Source organism: Echiichthys vipera (genome assembly GCF_963691815.1).
Source record: "Echiichthys vipera genome assembly, chromosome: 2".
NCBI classification, from domain to species: Eukaryota; Metazoa; Chordata; class Actinopteri; order Perciformes; family Trachinidae; genus Echiichthys; species Echiichthys vipera.
The window spans coordinates 8,462,645-8,480,266 of NC_139827.1; the positions used below are offsets into that span (position 1 = coordinate 8,462,645).

General features: G+C 40.4%; 2 protein-coding genes across 4 annotated transcripts; both read right to left on the minus strand.

Annotated features, from left to right (window-relative positions):
• Nucleotides 1–1,497: 1,497 nt before the first annotated feature.
• On the minus strand, nucleotides 1,498–7,242 carry LOC310957220 (protein disulfide-isomerase; the record flags this gene model as incomplete). The annotated part of the gene is made up of 11 exons (XM_083927694.1): nucleotides 1,498–1,581; nucleotides 1,802–1,891; nucleotides 2,071–2,252; nucleotides 3,124–3,244; nucleotides 3,329–3,526; nucleotides 3,617–3,742; nucleotides 4,659–4,766; nucleotides 5,122–5,259; nucleotides 5,347–5,471; nucleotides 5,896–6,096; nucleotides 7,059–7,242. The coding sequence occupies 11 exons, from the start codon at nucleotides 7,240–7,242 to the stop codon at nucleotides 1,498–1,500; spliced, it is 1,557 nt and encodes a 518-aa protein (XP_083783820.1).
• Nucleotides 7,243–7,959: 717 nt separating this feature from the next.
• Nucleotides 7,960–17,437, minus strand: LOC310965193 (lipopolysaccharide-induced tumor necrosis factor-alpha factor homolog). Of its 3 annotated transcripts, none has more exons than XM_083938673.1 (6): nucleotides 17,372–17,437; nucleotides 15,681–15,750; nucleotides 13,303–13,468; nucleotides 13,033–13,104; nucleotides 11,608–11,815; nucleotides 7,960–11,498 (listed from the first exon to the last, which is right to left on the minus strand). In XM_083938673.1, the coding sequence occupies exons 3-6, from the start codon at nucleotides 13,439–13,441 to the stop codon at nucleotides 11,393–11,395; spliced, it is 525 nt and encodes a 174-aa protein (XP_083794799.1). In that variant the 5' UTR covers nucleotides 13,442–13,468; nucleotides 15,681–15,750; nucleotides 17,372–17,437; the 3' UTR covers nucleotides 7,960–11,392. The 3 variants fall into 3 exon arrangements, with proteins under 3 accessions (XP_083794799.1, XP_083794800.1, XP_083794801.1); XM_083938674.1 differs by lacking the exon at nucleotides 17,372–17,437 and adding an exon at nucleotides 17,182–17,297; XM_083938675.1 differs by lacking the exon at nucleotides 15,681–15,750.
• Nucleotides 17,438–17,622: the final 185 nt, after the last annotated feature.

The window sequence follows — 17,622 nt, forward strand, 5'->3', positions numbered from 1 at the left end:
TGCTAATTAAATAGCTGCAGTTGCACCATGACTAGAATTACAGCCTTCTATCGATGGCACATAAACTAGATGCTAATCTAGAGCACAGGGATGATTCAGGCCGTGAGGGTCAGTGTTTTACAGTCTATGGTACTGTGTTGAATATCAGTTTAAATCATAGAAAATGCTGCCTGCACTTCATTCCTGGAGCCCATGTGTTTTCAACTAGACTGACACAGGAGTGGCTGCACTAGACTCGCTGAGCCGATGTAATCTCCGCTCGAGACAAAGCGGGCCATGCCAGTCTTTACCCTCGTAAAGAAGAAAACCCATTCCCATTACAAAATTTAAAAAATGACTCACAAAAATTTCAACACTGACTCCCGGGAGTCGGAGTTAATGTGGCTAAATCTGTAAATGTCAGCCAGACGGACGTATCTCCCTACCCCCAACATCACATCAAAGCTCCTTTTAGTAAGAGGATGGCGAGACAAGATGTCGACTCCCGGAGGCGAGTATGATTGGATCAAGTTGAGAGAACGGACTCAGACGGAGAGGCTAAGTCCATTTTTTATACAGTCTATGGTTTGACCATAGATACACTGTGTTTGGTTTTGACCAATGGCATGGCAGCAGGACTGTAACCACGTCATAAGTCTCAACCCCTCAAAAGGTCACTACATTGTTTATATATATATATATATATATATATATATATTCAGTTAAATGTTTAGACTAAACATATTTACTTTTCTCTACATGCAAATTTAACAGCTGTTTCAGAACACAACCAGGAAACATTAACTCTTGAGATGGTGAAAATGTTATTAATTTGGTGATCTACAAAAAAGTGCCCTGCAATAGACTGGCGTCCTGTCCAGGGTGTAGGGACCAGCGGTTGAAGATGGATGGATAATCTACAACAAGTAATCACATTGAAATATATATAGGGTATTTAAATGCTGCATCGTATTAGAAGGATTCATTTATTGTGCGTTTCGGTATTTTCATGGTATTTCAAAAATATAGATTATCCTTTAACATAAACACATTACAGTGACAGGATTTTGATAAGGATTTCTTTTTTAAGGACATTTTACAGTTAAAGAATATTATATTTGTCAGCACTCTGGGGGACAAACTGGAGACATTGTTTCTTAATTACCTAAAACATATTTTTGTCTGTTCTGCTAGTTTTTGTTACTTAAAGGCTGAAATATTAGCACACCCGGCCGATAATATCAACCATGCTGATGCATCGGTCGGGCTGTGCGTCATTCATTATTTATCTGTAATTATATGTCAAGAACCTTTTTGGTTAAATAAATAAAAAGTCTTGTAACCATCAGAGTTTTTTAACTGAAGACTTTATTGGATTTGATATGACAGGCGGTTAAAACCAGATCTGTGTTTAGAGAGTACTGACTAAAAGGTATCACACACGCACACGCATGCACACACACACACACACACACACACGCACACGCACACGCACACATTACTCTCTTTGTGTCTGCATTAAAGCTCGTCTTTGGTTTTGTTGGCTTTTTTTGCCTCTTCACTCTTTGCAGCCTCAATGTACTTCCTCCTGTCTTCATCCTCCTGGAGACACAAAAGAAAGAAGTTATTTTTAACGGGGATTTAGAAACGGTAACACACACACACACACACACACACACACACACACACACACGCAAGCACGCACACACACACACACACACACACACACACACACACACACACACACACACACACACACACACACACACACACACACACACACAGTTGCAGTAATGTTGCTGTTTCTGGGGCGATAATTTACCTCAACTCTGTATTTTTTGGCTTTCTCCATCTCTTTATCTAAAAACTTCACCAGGTCCTTCACATTCCTCTTACCGGTGTAAACCACCACCTGACAGGAGCACAGATATCACACACTGAACATTTTTACATACATATACAGTCAGCTTTTCTCCACAGAGCAGAGAAAACACATTTTAAAGCAGTCATTTGTCAATAATCAGCTTTTTTTTAATGCATCCGACCCACAGGGATATATGACACAAACATCATCACTGAGATGCTCCTTACCCGTTCAGCATATAGAGCAGGGAACAGGCAGAGTGATGGGTAGGTGCCCTGCATCGACATGTTGATGTCATTGGCCGAGGCGTCGATGCGAGCGATGACCACGTCCTCTCGGTCCTTCAAGGCCTCGGCCAACTCCTCCCACAGCGGAAACAGAGCACGGGACTCCGAACTGTACGGAAGATCTGAAACACACATATTTTGTCTTAGTCTCGGGCCTTGTTGGAAGGAATTTTCTTGGACTCTGCTAATGAGAAGTGGTGAAGTTGTTCCTGGCTGTATTAGAAGATAAATCATTCGTGTTTATAGATCCACCATGAAGCTTTAACCTCTATGTTAGCATTGGAAAAACATTATTGCCCATTATGTTCTGGATCAGAATTTGATTTGATCTGGACTTAGTCTTGACCCACATCCGGGTGGAAAAGAAGTTTGTTTTTTTGTTTGAATCCACACAGGCTGTGTCTCGGCTACACACACGGCCAACCGTGGACACTCAGACCGCCCTGAGTCTGACTCTGAAACTAGTCACTGCCGTTACAAGACAGCCACCAACATTAGGTCCGTTTCCGCTGCAGTATGTTTACCTGAACAGACTGTTCTCGTGCATTTTTCTCACGTGCAACAACAAATTGCCACGCATTTATTTTGAATGTATTCCACATTTTTGTTACTGAAAAAAGCGATGCACCGCTAAAACCGGTCATGTAATGGTAGATTTGATGCCTACACCTAACCGTCAACTGAATGCAACTTCCAGTCCATCGCCGTCTCGTTCACTGTCGTAAGATACCATATACGAATCTGTGTGCAGAACTTTTCGTATATCGTACGAACCTGATCATGAGAATACATTGAACCTACCTTTACATAGAAGACAGTCCACAGGCTGTTATAGGCAACCAAGAGAGTCGGTGGATGTCTAAGTTTTTAAGTTGAGTAAAAACTGTTCGCCCATTGGCACCAAAAAAAGATGAGTACAGGTAAAACTTTCAGCCCAGGACCTTTAGGTATCTGTTTAGGTATCTAGTTTTGAAACTGTGTATATTTACATACAGAACATGACAAAGACAGTCTTGTTGGGGTTGAAGCCGACTTTCTCCAGAGTCATTCCCACCAGCTCCTTCACCGGCTGTTTGTCCCATCCTTCAGGTATCGGCTCACTCTGCATCTTAGGCTGTTCACACAAACACATTATTTATATCAAGCTCTTTCTCCAGCTCCTGTTTCCTGTCACACACATAATTAGAGTGAACGTTACCTTGGCTTTGCCGTCTAAGTAGGACTGGCAGAATGTTTTTATGGTCTGAACATCCAGAGTGTCAGAGGGCAGGTGATAGGTCACGTGGTCTGTCAGGTTGACCAGTCGGATCAGAGGAGCCTCCAACTCCCGAACACGGAAATACTCCATCAACCTGCCGTTACGAGCCTCATCCACGTTCACCCACACAAACAAAATCTGAACACACACACACACACATGCATGCAGAGGTGAAGTATTCCATCTTCTAAAATGTCTTTTGTTTGAAATCATTTGTTTGTTTTTTACCTGCAACCTGAATGCTTCTGCAGCGCCGTTAAAGGCGGAGTAGATCTCTTTAAATCCAGCAGAGCTTTTGTTGATAAACAGGAGGGCGTGGTTCAACACAGGTGATGTTAATATCTGAGTGGCGGTCTGCGAGAGAGAGAGAATTACATTATTACATCTGCATTAACAAGAGCGAGAGCACAAACAGCTGGTCAGCCATGTGAGTTAAATGTTTGCTACATCACAAGTAATTCGGCAAAGGTGTTTCCATATCCCTTTTATTGCAGCAATCCTATTTTGAAAAAGGCAAAATCCACCTCATGCATGTTGCCGTTCCCACAAAGCACGTGTCAAAATGATCCAGTAAAGAGCCGGTGTGGCTGCAGGTTTTCATTCCAACCAATCAAAAACACACCTGGTCCAACAAATCAACTGTGTGAAGACAGTTCAGTTTATTGAGTGAGTCGAGTCAGGTGTGTTCTTGTTTAGTTGGAATGAAACCCTGCAGCCACAGCGGCCCTTTCCTGGATCGGTTTGACACCCCTGAAGCTTTTCTAAAGTGAATCTTCAAGATGGGCATTAAAGAACAATTATATATAAAATATTGAGAATTATAATGTGTTGTCTAGACCCACTCCGTATGAAAAGTGTCCTGCGATAACATCTGTTATGATTTGACACTATAATTTACAATTTAATGGTATGCAAAACAACACAGAATTTTCCACCCCATTAAACCCCAGTGATTATTTGTTCAAAAATACAACCTTTATTTAATTTTTACTCTTTATATCTCCTGCGTAGGTTGTAGATTTTTAATATGAGAATAATATTCACAAAATCAAGTGAAATGTTTGGCCTAACGTGCAGAGAAACCTAATTTTCATTTTCATGTAAAGAGATTTTTGACCCAAATACAAATATCCCATACCATAGACAGTCTTCCAATGTGTTTATATGACGAAACACATCTCAGTGAGTTTAAATACAAAAATAAAACATAACATGTGGGAGTAGAGTCATTATACAGGCTGTGTATGATAATATGCATCTAATACTCAACCTGTCCCGTGTACTCAGTGACTGGGTCCATCTGGTAGACGGTGATAAAAACCATCAGCATCTCTTTAGACGTCTGAGGCATCATTTTGTAAGCCTGGATAAGCTTAGACTGCAACACACACACACACACACACACACACACACACACACACGCGCACACACACACACACACACACACACACAAACACACACACACACACACACACACACACACACACACACACACACACACACACACACACACACACACACACACACACACACACAGGTAAGAATGCACTGCATTAACTAATGTATTATAGCAGCTTAATGTGGTGGTTAAATTATTTAAATCCCATCCCTTGGATCCAAAATGCGTAGATATTTAAATAATTGAGTCAGTACTAAGAAAACACAGAGGAAACACTCAATACAGACATAAACACACAACAGTCTGTCAGAGTTGTTTGTTGTCTTTAAAGTACCTTTTTGAGCAACAGCACAACGTCATGTTGGAGACCATATTTGGTGATAACTTCATTGTTCTGTGTCACAGCAAAGTTAATGTCGGGAAGGTCGATCGCTGCAGCGTAAAACACCTCGACGTACTCGTGCTTCATCTCCTAAAAACACACAAAGACAAATCGTAATTCAAAATGGACAGTCACGGCGTCAATGAGAAGCAGGAAAAATGAAAAAACGATTTTTACCTTAAAGAATCCAACCACCGTCAGTTCCTCTGAGGCCTCTGCTTGGCTCAGATCGGTGATGAGGTCAGCAACAGACCCCGACCTCCTTTTCAGCCAAGTTAAGATGGACGCCGAGCTCTGAGGAACTTCATCACAAAGATGATTTACACCTTCAATATTACACTCAGACCAAAAAAGCTTCAATAGTGCAGAGCACGGCTGATATTAAAGAGGATTTGGGGAAATATTTGCTTTGTTGAGTTAGACGAGACGAGACGAGTTGTATTTGTTCCACAGAGGAGGGTCTGTGCTGTGACTTTCCCGCTCAGTGGGCTACGATCTTATGGGTAGCTTCGTGTATTTTATAATTTCTTTTCAACATTAGTACTTACTTTCTCATCATGTCACAGTTAACAGAGTTAATGCTGCGTTCTGTGTCTTTCTGTGTTTTTAAGATCTAATTCCTTTCTTCGAGAGGAATCAGATCATATATATATCTATATATATAGATATATATATAGATATATATATAGATATATATATATGTATGTATATATACTGTACACGTACCTGGGCAGGACACGGGGTTGTGTTTATCTCCGGAAAGGTAAAGCCTGATTGTGGCGTGGCCTGTCACATTGAGCTCTTTAGCGAGGTCCTTCTCCTTCGCCACATCAACCACGGCCAGTTTGACCTCTGACCCCCGGAGCTCTGCAGCAGCGCCTTCGAACGCTTCAGAGATACGATGACCTTCTCCAGACAGAGGAGCATCTACACAGGAACAGAGACACATAGTCGGCAGAGTAACTGAGTACGTTCACTCAAGTACTACTACTGGAAGCAACACTTTGAGGTGTTAGTGACTTTCATACGTCTACGTCACAACAATTCAGAGGCAAATATTGGACTTTTTTTACCAGATATGTGACTGGTCCTGAGTCTTTATCACTATTTTACCCAAAGATACTGCAATCTTACCTGTACGCTCTATATGCTTATTTATTTTATTATTTATAAATCAAAATAAGGCTAAATTTAGATGTTAGACGCTTATATTGTCAACACTAAAACGATTAACATTCTTAATATTTAATATTTAAACTGAAAACATGAAATGGACACATACAAGTAATTTGACTCATCATGTCTAAAGTAAAAAAAAAAATTCAGTTAAGTTGCATCAAAACAGTGACATGAGTCGCCTCAAGTCTCAAGTACACATCTCTGCTTTTTACCGCACTGCGTTATATTAACTTGATGACTTTACTTTCCAGATTCAGATTAATAATGCAAGATATAATCATTTCTGCACATATATTAAACTTTACTGGTCCCCAGAGGCAAACTCAAGCTACACAGCATAATAAGTTCAGAGCGATATAGAGATAGTTATAAAACATGTACAGATAATTTATAATTGCCTTTACCAGCGGCAACATCAATAATTAAAATTCAGCCATTCTGCAAAATGATTACTGTTAGTACTTCTGGTATATAAGAATGCAGGAGGTTTAGTTGTAACAGAGCATTTGTACGTTAAATATCTGAGTACTTCTTCCATCACTGACGTAGAGTGAGTCTATAAAAGGACAGGAGACATTCACTGCAGTGTTGGCTTTGAGTGCAAAGACACTTACAAACCATTTAGTTTGTGTCTTTTTTGTTTTTACGCTTACGTCTTTAGAAACATGTCGTTTAAGATCAAGCTGTGTGAGTCTATGTGTGTAACTTACAGAAGTGCACCAGCAGCTGCTTATATTTTCTCAGTGCCCTGTTGAAGCTGCCTTTCTTCAGCTGTAAGACTCCCTCATCCTTCTCAGGGGAGGTTGTGTCTGTCTGACGATCAGGTTGTCGGTCGGCGACGACAAACGCACAGAGACAGAAGGCCGTCACCCCCAGCAGCAACAGCGTCCTCATGACGGCTCACCTACAGACTGACAAACTGGACACTGGAAAAACCTTGAAGGGAAGGTAGGAAGGGTGTGGTGAAGTGAAAGGCTGATAAATGTGTGTGTGTGTGTGTGTGTGTGTGTCAGTGCTGAGTTGGTAGTTGTGAATACTTTTGTTATCTGCAGACCAGACCCACCACTCTGTAGCTGATTAACTTTCATATCTGAGCCGTGCTGGATCTCTGCTATTGGCTGCTGTTCATATCAAGTATATCACTAATATCTAAATGCCCTTTGTTTAACACCGTTAAGGTCAAAATGGAAGCATACACAATCACACACACACATTATGCTCAAACATATGCACAACTCACCCTCTTGAAAAGATGAAAAAACTTCACAGCTTCGTCAAAGTAACCAAGACCAATTTTATTGTCCTATCAACATGATAGAATGATAAATAATAATAATTATAATAATATAACATCTATTTCATGAGACAGGTGTGGAGAAGAAGGACGAGTAAGTTACAAACAAAATCACGCACAACGTCTCATTTGCAAAGATGCATTTATCAGCGATTCTTCGGTCAGACATTGCTAATAAATGTTTCTTTGGAAGTTAGACCGTGTGTTTGATTTTTTTTGCAGATAATAACAACATTTTGATTAAAGAAAGAGTCCAACTTGGCAGCGATATAAGGACAGTAAAGCAGGTGTGTTAATCAGTCATTGCATTGGTTCATAGATTCAGCAGCACAGCCAACGCACATATCCTTCAACCACAACCTTCACCCTGTTTACTCCACCTGCTATTCACACCAGGTGTATAATCACAGTATTTATGAAGTCTATATCATCAAAGGGATAGCTCTGCATTTTGAGAGCTTTTGTGCACAGGGTTAGAGAAGAAGGTCGATCCCATTTAATACAGTTTCTGTCTGGTAGAAGCTGTGAAGGCATGAAGCTAAAGCTAGGAGACGGTTAGCTTAGCATCGAGGGGAAACGGCTACTGTGCCTCTGTCTAAAGTATGGCGGCACGATTATGGCCAAAATGTCAAACACAGTTATTTTTGTGGATATTGAGATTATTTATTATTTATAACGATTATTCAATGATTTGGGGGACAAAATATTTGTATTGCCCTTTTACATTAGCATTAGCAGCCAGACATGGCTAACACTGAGTAGCTCAGGGCGGAGCGTGAAACCATCCAAAACAGCTTTTTTAACCACTAATTCTGCTCAAAATAACACCAAACCTCTGCAGTAGCATGATAAGAGTCCCTACACATGAATGAAACACCAACATCTGCCTCTCAATATGTATGTAGCCGACTGCTAAGGCTTGTAGCAACGTAAAAACAGTCTTTTTTAATAAACTCCGGGTTCGCTAAGTACGTTGTTGGTGCTTCGTTTTATGTGCAGGGACTCTGAACTGCAGAGGTTTGGTGCTATTTTGAGCAGTATTAGTGGTTAAAAAAAGCTGTTTTAGATGCTTTCGTTATCCCGAGGTAATCAGTGACAACCATATCTGGCTGTTAGTGACACTCCGGGATTTCTCTGTTAATAGGTGATCACCCCAAAAACGTATTTGATTTATTTTCATGTCGAAAAAGACTGTGGGTTCGAGTTAAACTTTAATGTCCATGTTGCTCACATTCAACCTTTGCAACAAAATAAGACTTCAAATAAGGTTCTTCTTCACATGAGTAGAGACTAGCGTTCCGCCTTTTGCTCCCGACATTATTTTAGTGTTTTAGTGTTGCCCGTATGTCCTCTGTTGAATATATTCAGGTGCTACTGCAGACGTCCAGGACTCAGAGGTCTACTCTGGACTGCAGCTGCAACATTAGGAAAGTTTTTACAGGCTGCCATTGTAGTTTGTGCACAAAGCGAAAGGACAGCGAAATGAAGCCAAAACATCCTGATCGCCCCCTGGTGGCCGGCTGTCAGATTAGAACATGCTTGAGTTGATAGGTAGCAGAGTTTTCTATGTAGGGAGTACGCACTTTAAACGTCGATCATGTTTAATTGTGGGAAGTAAAAAATTGTGATCGTGACTGGCATCCGCTATATCCACTGCGCCTGACCGACAACCAATCAGAGCAGAGGATTCTCTGACCCAGCGTCCGCGACTGCTCATGAACTCCAATCAAACTGTGAAACTAGAAAGAGCGGATGAAATATAACTCGATATTCTGTTACTGTGTCGCCTTTTTTTTTGCATAGGGTGTTTTCGAAAACATATTTTAGTGTACTGTTTATCTGTAAAATGAGAAAATTTGTCCAGCTGCTCGGCTGAGGGGCGGCTGATGGGCGGCTAATGGGCAGCTGATGGGCGGCTGATGGGCGGCTGATGGGCGGGGCTTGGTTTCGTCACACTTTTTCATTTTAGAGCTAAAGCAGTTTAGCGTTCTTTTAGCTTACTACGTCGCCTGATTTCCTTCTTTGCTCCGGTCATAATTTCTACAGTTATAAATACTTGGATTACCCATAAAATTACACTTCATCACTTTTCCTAGTTATATGTAAGAACAGCGCATTAAGACAATCTCAAAAAGTAGTGATGTAGACGTTTTAAGTGTGTCCTCATGCTTCACAGTTCACAGTTCTTAGCAAGAAAATGAATATATGTCTTTTTCTCAAAATGTCAAACTATTCCTGGAAGATATAAACTTGTTCAGAAGAGGGAAAACACATAGGCTGTGAAATTCTAGTTATGTTTTTTTACCTTTGGGAAATAATGCAAATGCAAATTTATGACATGGAATTTAATTTTAATAAAATAAAAAAGATATATGCGGTAATATATAATCATCTTAACTGACTGGAGTTGAGATTGTGTCTGTATTTTCTAATTTTGAGGCGTAGAAAACATGTTTTAAGAGTTTTTTATGTTTCTAAACTGATCGTTCACATTATAAATCTTTCAACATGAGTAAACTTTACTGATGTAAACATTTTTTATAGCAACCAAAACCTTCATTATTTTGCATTTAATTATTGTTTTGTGTACCTCTTTGTAATAAAAGTTCCTTCAATCATTTGGAAGTGTAGCAAGTTCCAGTCCTGTGTTATTATTGATATATTTATTAATACTTACATATCATTTTTGACAGATTGAAGCGTAAAGGCCCTGCACACCCACACAGGTGTGTTCAACCACTGGTTGATTGAACCTGCGCATGTTGAAGCCGGGCAGAGCTGGATTTACATCAGGTCCCCTCACTTCCATGCACGAATAAGAATAATAAAAGTTATTTAAAAAAGGTTATTTTTACTGCCCTAACAAAGCTAAAAGTATTTAAGTCAGACACCTGAGTGGGTTTACACTGGAAGTGCAGGGGACATATGCACAAAAATAAATTACAGCATGTTAAGTCGTTGTGTTTTGTTTGCTTTACCAAAGAAAATCATGTCTGGCATTAAAGTCAGGACAAGTTAAATAAAGTAAACATGAATGTTTGCATTATATACATTAGAAACAGACACAAATATAAAGATTTTGTCCTTTTAGTATTTAAATATAGCAAATACAATCGTCACATAAATGAAAAACAAAACTATTACTGAAGTCCCTGGACTGGACATCATCTTGTTCATCGTAAATGATCTCTGTTTAATCTGCTGTGTAATGTTTTAAAGCATCATCGTGGTAAAATGGTGCCGTATTAAGGACGGATTCAGTATTCTCCTCCTCTTCATCGATTTGTATTAAAAAAAACTTTCTTAGAGAGGGTTAAAGGTACAGAAAGTGTTTTTGCATACTGATTTTCTGTGTGAGAAATGCTTGTGTGCTGTGCCTGTTCAAGTTCAAGTATATTTTAAATACTTAAAATATACTATATATACTACGATACACTACAAACATACATATACTCACCCCTGTAGGATAAAAGATGGGGATTTTGTCCTTCATTGTGAAAAGTGGTGAGGGTTTTTTTTTTGCAGAAAAATTGTATGAAAATGTCCGTAGAAACTTTACAAACAGTAAAAGTCCAAACTCTGCGTTCAGTGTGTACTCTGCATACCTTAGATCATCACGTAAATACACTCTTGCTTCCCTTTGAGTTGTTTTCATTCCTCGCTTATGACAAATGATTTATCCATGTTGTGACAAAGAATTTGCTATGAGGGGGATGTGGACTAGAGGAGCCTTCATTAATCGTGGCAGTGTCATCTTTTGTACTTGTGCAGAAGTTTCCCACACTCTGGGCAGGAGTGATGTGCATCTTGTAGGCTTCGCATCATGAACGGAATCAGACAGCAACCACAGATCAACCTGAGAGCGAGAAGACGGACACAACACAGAGATATTAAAAAAAGCTTTGTAGAAGCTGGTTCAGCACTCAGATGTTGAACATTCATGAATGTGTACGTCTGTGTCTCACCCCATCAATGAGAGAAGCAGACAAGTGCACCAGGCCGCATTCCCAGACACGTATGTGACCTGAGTGGTGACAAGGTGGAGGCAGTGTGGGCACTCTACCAAACCAGGAACGTCTTTCAGATACGCCACTGAGATGGGAACAGGCTGCGGCTGCGTCACGACTGCTTCTGGCTGAGTTTGTCTGCCGCCTACAGAGGATCTTTCACCAACTGGCATTCAGAGGGTACAGGGAGGATGCATATTAGAAACAAAATGATATTTGGTGGTAGATGTAATTGATGGCGAGCCTGTTCCCTCAGAGCCCTCCATCTTGTCACGTTCACGGCCACTATTTGTGTGGACTTTTTACTTTTTTTTGCTATTTTGTAAACTTTATTGACACACATTCACCTCTCTACTTCTGGCCTGTCCCCTATATTACCCTCCTAAATCCATACACAAACACACACACACACACACACACACACACACACACACACACACACACACACACACACACACACACACACACACACACACACACACACACACACACACACACATGCGCGCGTTCCTATTACACTTCTGCTCTTACTACAAGCCTGACTCTGAAGTTTCCTGATTTCGGATTAAAAGTGAACGCAGCATAACCGGCAGTGACGATCTGGGCCGACAGTATCCTGGGTAACGCCAGACCAAGTTCAATCGTAGATTGCACGTTGTTCTGGGAAGGCTGCTGTGATTTCCTTCAGCACAAGATGCGGGCGTAGTTCAGTCGTCCAACCAATCAGACCAACAATCCGGATGATCTGATAGATTCAACTTTTACCAAAACCAGTCAGCAGTAAAGCAAATACATCCTTTCTTTGGAGGAATTTCTCCAGGGCAAGTTTCCGCTCAGTTTTCAAAGTAAACTTGCCACTGAAATCCTTTAAAACTGCAGCGACAGCTCCATCAACGGGTAGCGGTTGCTTCGCTTCGCTTATGTGGCTGTCATCGCGTGTAACCAGCCAGTACACGCCAGGTGAAAAAGGCCAGCTTGGTGATTGGATCCAGAAAAAAGGGATAGGAAACGGAAAAAGGGAAGAATAGACCTGCTCTTTTCCAGACCCACTTGTAGGGCAAATTCAAATTACCGGCAGATGGGAATCAAGATACCGAGTCCGGGCCTGCAGACCAACCACTGTCAGCAGCGTCACTAACATGGCGGCGTATTTACATCTAGAGAGGGAATGTCTCCACAGACACACAGATTTGAAGTGCTCTCATTGATTTCACCATTGTTTTAAATCACACTTTGATAGATAGTGACTTAAAAGACAATTAACTAGACGAAAATTACAGATTATAACTTTTCTTTCTTTATAACTTTTAATTTTCACCCACCCAGCTAGTTTGTACAGTATGGTTGCTATTAAAAGCAGTAGAACAGATGCAACTTTAATACCTTGTGTAATTGGATGGGTTATGGTCCCAGTTGGCACAGTCAGTATGGGAAAAGGACCCGGCTGGTTTGTAACTAGAAAAAAAAGAAATAGGTCCACGTTAAAGGGGAATTTTCTGTGTAAGTGAATAATGGCAACAACTTATTAAAAAAACTGGTCCAGTATTGAGCATGAGCGCTGCAGCCTGGGCGCTGCAACCAAGACTGCGATGCAATCAAACGGGGCACCTGCACACCAAGGTAAAATACAGAGCAGAGAGATTTTTATCTTGCCTGCTTCTCCATAAGTTGGAGGAGGTGTTGGAGGGGAGTTGAGGGAGGCGTCGTAGGAGGGGGGAGGAGGGATGTTGAGCACTATGGTGCTCAGAGCCGGAGGGTGAAACCGGGCCTCCTCGTATGAAGGGGGTTCCATCAGGAGGTCATTCAGTCAAACAGGAAGCTAATGATGAAGAGGAGAGGTTTCCTTAAAGGAGGTCATATTATTGGAAGTAAGGAACGGAAAACAAAACATTTGATCTCACCACTAGGAGGACTCTTAAAGCAATTCTTAACTTTCTGGAATGTCACAGTTAGATTACTCAGTGCTTCCCTCAAAAGTCCCCCCCTCTTCCCCCTGCCTGACCTCTGACGCTCCCTCCCCCCCTGACACGAGGGTTGAGAGAGAAATGCTGTCCGAAGTTTCTGACCTCCAAGTAAGCAAAGTGCACTGGAGTATCTGTCAAACTGGAATTGGATTTGGGGGATATCGACCTTCCCCGAATTCACTAGTAAGAGGTTCCACTTTGACAGGTATCCAGTGCACTTTGCTTACTTGGAGGTCAGAAACTTCGGACTTCCCATGGCCTTTGAACGCAGCACAAACGGAGCGACAGGTGACAGGCAGGAAGCTCGACAAATCATTTTATTTGGTCCGAAAAGAAAATTATTTGGTCAGCCCTTTATCAGAAATATACGAGACTTGAATATTGATGAGTTTAAACACCTGGTGGATTTCTTTTATATTTGAATGATCCATCCACTTATTAGGAGCTTTTTAGTGTAAAAATTGCAGAAAGATAAGAATTGCTTTAAATCCTAAATAGTGCTAAACAATTCTAATTTCTTAAATCACAAAGCTGCTGAGTACAACTTTTACTAATGAATTCGAAAAGACACGGTCACACAGAACTCTACGAGAATTTGCTTTGCCACCGGACGTGAATGTTGTATTGGCCTTTTTGCTCGCACAGAAGGGAGGAGGCAAATGTTTATCTGTGTGATCGCACCTTTAAAGGTTGAATATGGAGAATGAGCAGAACACAACAACAAAAAATAATTCCAGCAGTCGGGTTGCCAGGTTTGTCAGATCCGGCCCACTAGCCTACAGAAGTCTGTATGAGCCTGTTTGAACCCATACCCTCCGGCAAATCGCACCATAAAAACAAGTATTGTAGAGAAGTTTGACTGACAGCTACCGTTAGCCGTTACAGCTAAGTAAACATGAAAGTTAGCTTACCGATCAAGGAGAAACGTAGCCATAAAGCCGTGTGCTTTAATGGCGTTGAACTCCTTTATCTCAGTCCATGGAGTGAATGCTTGGCTCTAGTTTTTGCCCGTCTCCAGTCACTCAGCTGCTGGGACAAATAAGCAGCTGCAGGATTGGCAAACTCCATTTCACCCAGTGCCAGCCTACAGTAGCTGCACCCAACAACAGACAACCCTGGCAACCCGCAATGCCCAAGGCTATTGGCTGGTACAGTGTAAAAAGAACGTGACAGGAAGTCATTGTCAAACCAGTCAACATTCTTTAAAATATTAATTCAGACTAAATATATTTTTTTATTGAAAAGCAACATTTTCATTCTGTACATCTCAAAACGCCCCGCGGGTGTATTCTTCTTTCTTTTCTTTTTTTTTTTTTAAATAAAGCTTTCAATAAAGATTCTACATATTCAACCTTAAAGGGGGTTGACCCCCGTTGCTATGGACGATGTCATGTTTCATGAAACTGTGATTGGCTGTCTTGGATCTCTATCACACACACATCAGTGATTTCCCTCTGTTTTCTTACCATCTATCGCAGTCAGCTGGACGAAGATAAACAAGAACCTACGTCATGTGATTGTCTGTCATATCATGCAGATCCAGACCCAGTTGCAGATTTTCTATTTAGATTGTCTGTTGTTATTGGTGGAGGTATGTGCTCTACAGCGTAGCATGTTCCCAGTTTACTCTGTACATGTGTGTCTCTTTATTGACACATAGTTCCTACCTGGCAACACTCCTTCTTTTCTACCAGCCCAGTGTGTGTGTGTGTGTGTGTGAGTGTGTGTGTGTGTGTGTGTGTGTGTGTGTGTGTGTGTGTGTGTGTGTGTGTGTGTGTGTGTGTGTGTGTGTGTGTGTGTGTGTGTGTGTGTGTGTGAGGACACTGAACACAGGCTGTGTGTGATGCAGGATGTCACGTTGCTGCAGTCGAAAATCTGCAGCTCTGACTCTTTTGTGGGAGTAACCTGTCATCTCCTCCCTCCAACTGCTACACATGAGACAATAGAGAGGTGCGCTTGAGATCAGCGTGTATTCACCGGGCTGAACTTTCACCAGAGTAGCAGAGGTTTAAAGTGACAGTGTCGAAACAAAACAACACACACTGCAGCATTACTGTACTCAATTACCTTTTAAAGTCAAAAAGTAAAAATCACTCCAAACATTGGGCAGTTTCATCTCCTTCTCTGGTGTCAATTACTGTAAAGAGTAAGTAAAGTTAATATATATTTATATACATTAATACAAATAATGTGGATTCAAAGAAAACGTCATCTAACATATTTTTACTGTGGTTAAAGGGACAATACAGGTGAATGAAGTAAGATTTCTAACTAATACATCACCATGAAACTCCTCCACTACATGAAGACAAATGGTTTTAAGTTTACTAAAAAGTTATGTTTAAATATGCAAATAAGGGAATTTTGTCATAAAATATATGTGCTCATTTGCTGACATTTCCAGAATAGCAATGTAAACATTGGATAAAGCCAGGTTCAAAATTCAAATTTCATTTTGTTGACATGTTAGAGTCAAAGGTTTTTATAGATATCTCTTCATTAATCAGAAAATACTGCAAACAGCCATAAATACTGGTGTCACCATGTTTGTGATAAAAACAACAACACAGTGTAAAGAAAATGTTAACTGATAGATATCACCATGAAACGTCCCCAGTTGATTGCTTACATTAAGACGCTCATTTATTATGTATGATTCTTATTACAAGTTTGCTAAAATGTTATGTTTTTAAATGCTAATGAGGCATTATCTGATGCTGGCTTTTGTTGAATTTAAGAGAAATCTACAGACACAGATAGACAAAGTGTAGTAAAATAAACACCTGAATGTGTTTTTTGGGGTGTTTTCTTTTTACTAGACATATTAATGAAGCAAAAATACTATAATGATACAAATGTTGACCTTTTCAGACTTAATTTCCTTCTTCAAGTGCACGAAAATAATGTTTTAACCTGAGGTGTCTCCCCTTACAATGAGGTGAAATACTATTTTTGCAGTGGTGGTTATACTTTGATCTTACACTGATGCAAACAGAGTGTAAAAAGACCTTGTCCTGCAATAAAGTATTATAAATAAGTATCGCAATAATTACCTTAAAGTATCAAAAGCACTCATTTTGCAGAATGGCCTATTTCAGAATAATATAAAGTGTATAAAATCACTGGATCATAATGATGCATTAACATGTGCTGCATGTACTGCTGGGGATCTTAATCTATAATAATACATCATAATGTATTAGTTGATTTATATTCTGATTCTGAACATGTAAAGTTAATACTGTTGACATTTGGTGGAGTAAAAGTACAATATTGACTTCCAAAACGGTGTATAACATAAAGTAGCATACAGTATATTGGAAATACTCAAGTTAAATATGATGTCCAGTAAATGTACCAAGTTAAATTACATTTAAACAGGTCACACTCTCCGTCATCTAACAAATGCTCATTAAACACATAAAAACATCTCAAATAAAAACATTACAATTACAGTGCAAACACAGTTAATCCTGAATCATGTGATAACACGTCCCTGCTTCTCCAAAATATGTGTTTCCATGCCAATAAGTCACCTAAAACCAACAGTATCAGCCATTAAACGCACATGCTGAATGCAGCCAAGTCATTCAGGTTCACATGGGACTTCTTCTCTCATGTAAACAAGATACATCCGAGGCCGTGGTATCTGATCCAAACAGACGCAGGCTGCCTCCGCCATAAACACACTGGCTGTCTGTCCTCCTTCCCTAATTAAACATTGGGATGTGTGAGATAAATCAGAGCAGTGGTCTTACCTGGGACAACTGAGGAAGCTCGGCCGACAGGAGGAAACGCGTCCCATGTTGGTGACGGTCGTGACATCACAGCCTGTTGAACCTGTTCTCCTCTGGAATTAGAAACATTTTACTTCCCACAGACTGAAAACCAAACCCTTTTTTACCTGTTCCAATCACGAGTGTGCACACTCGTCCTCATCCTTTATTTACACTTACCAAGACATGACGTAGGAATATATCTGCAATATCTGCCTAGAATATATAATTAT

What these genes read in the sequence shown, in the direction of transcription:
- LOC310965193 (XM_083938675.1), bottom strand. Translation starts at nt 13,441, where the DNA reads ATGGAACCCCCTTCATACGAGGAGGCCCGGTTTCACCCTCCGGCTCTG. An exon ending in TCCAACTTATGGAGAAGCAG is followed by an intron (nt 13,105 to 13,302) that starts GCAAGATAAAAA and finishes TTTTTTTTCTAG; the next exon opens with TTACAAACCAGCCGGGTCCT. An exon ending in AACCCATCCAATTACACAAG is followed by an intron (nt 11,816 to 13,032) that starts GTATTAAAGTTG and finishes TCTGAATGCCAG; the next exon opens with TTGGTGAAAGATCCTCTGTA.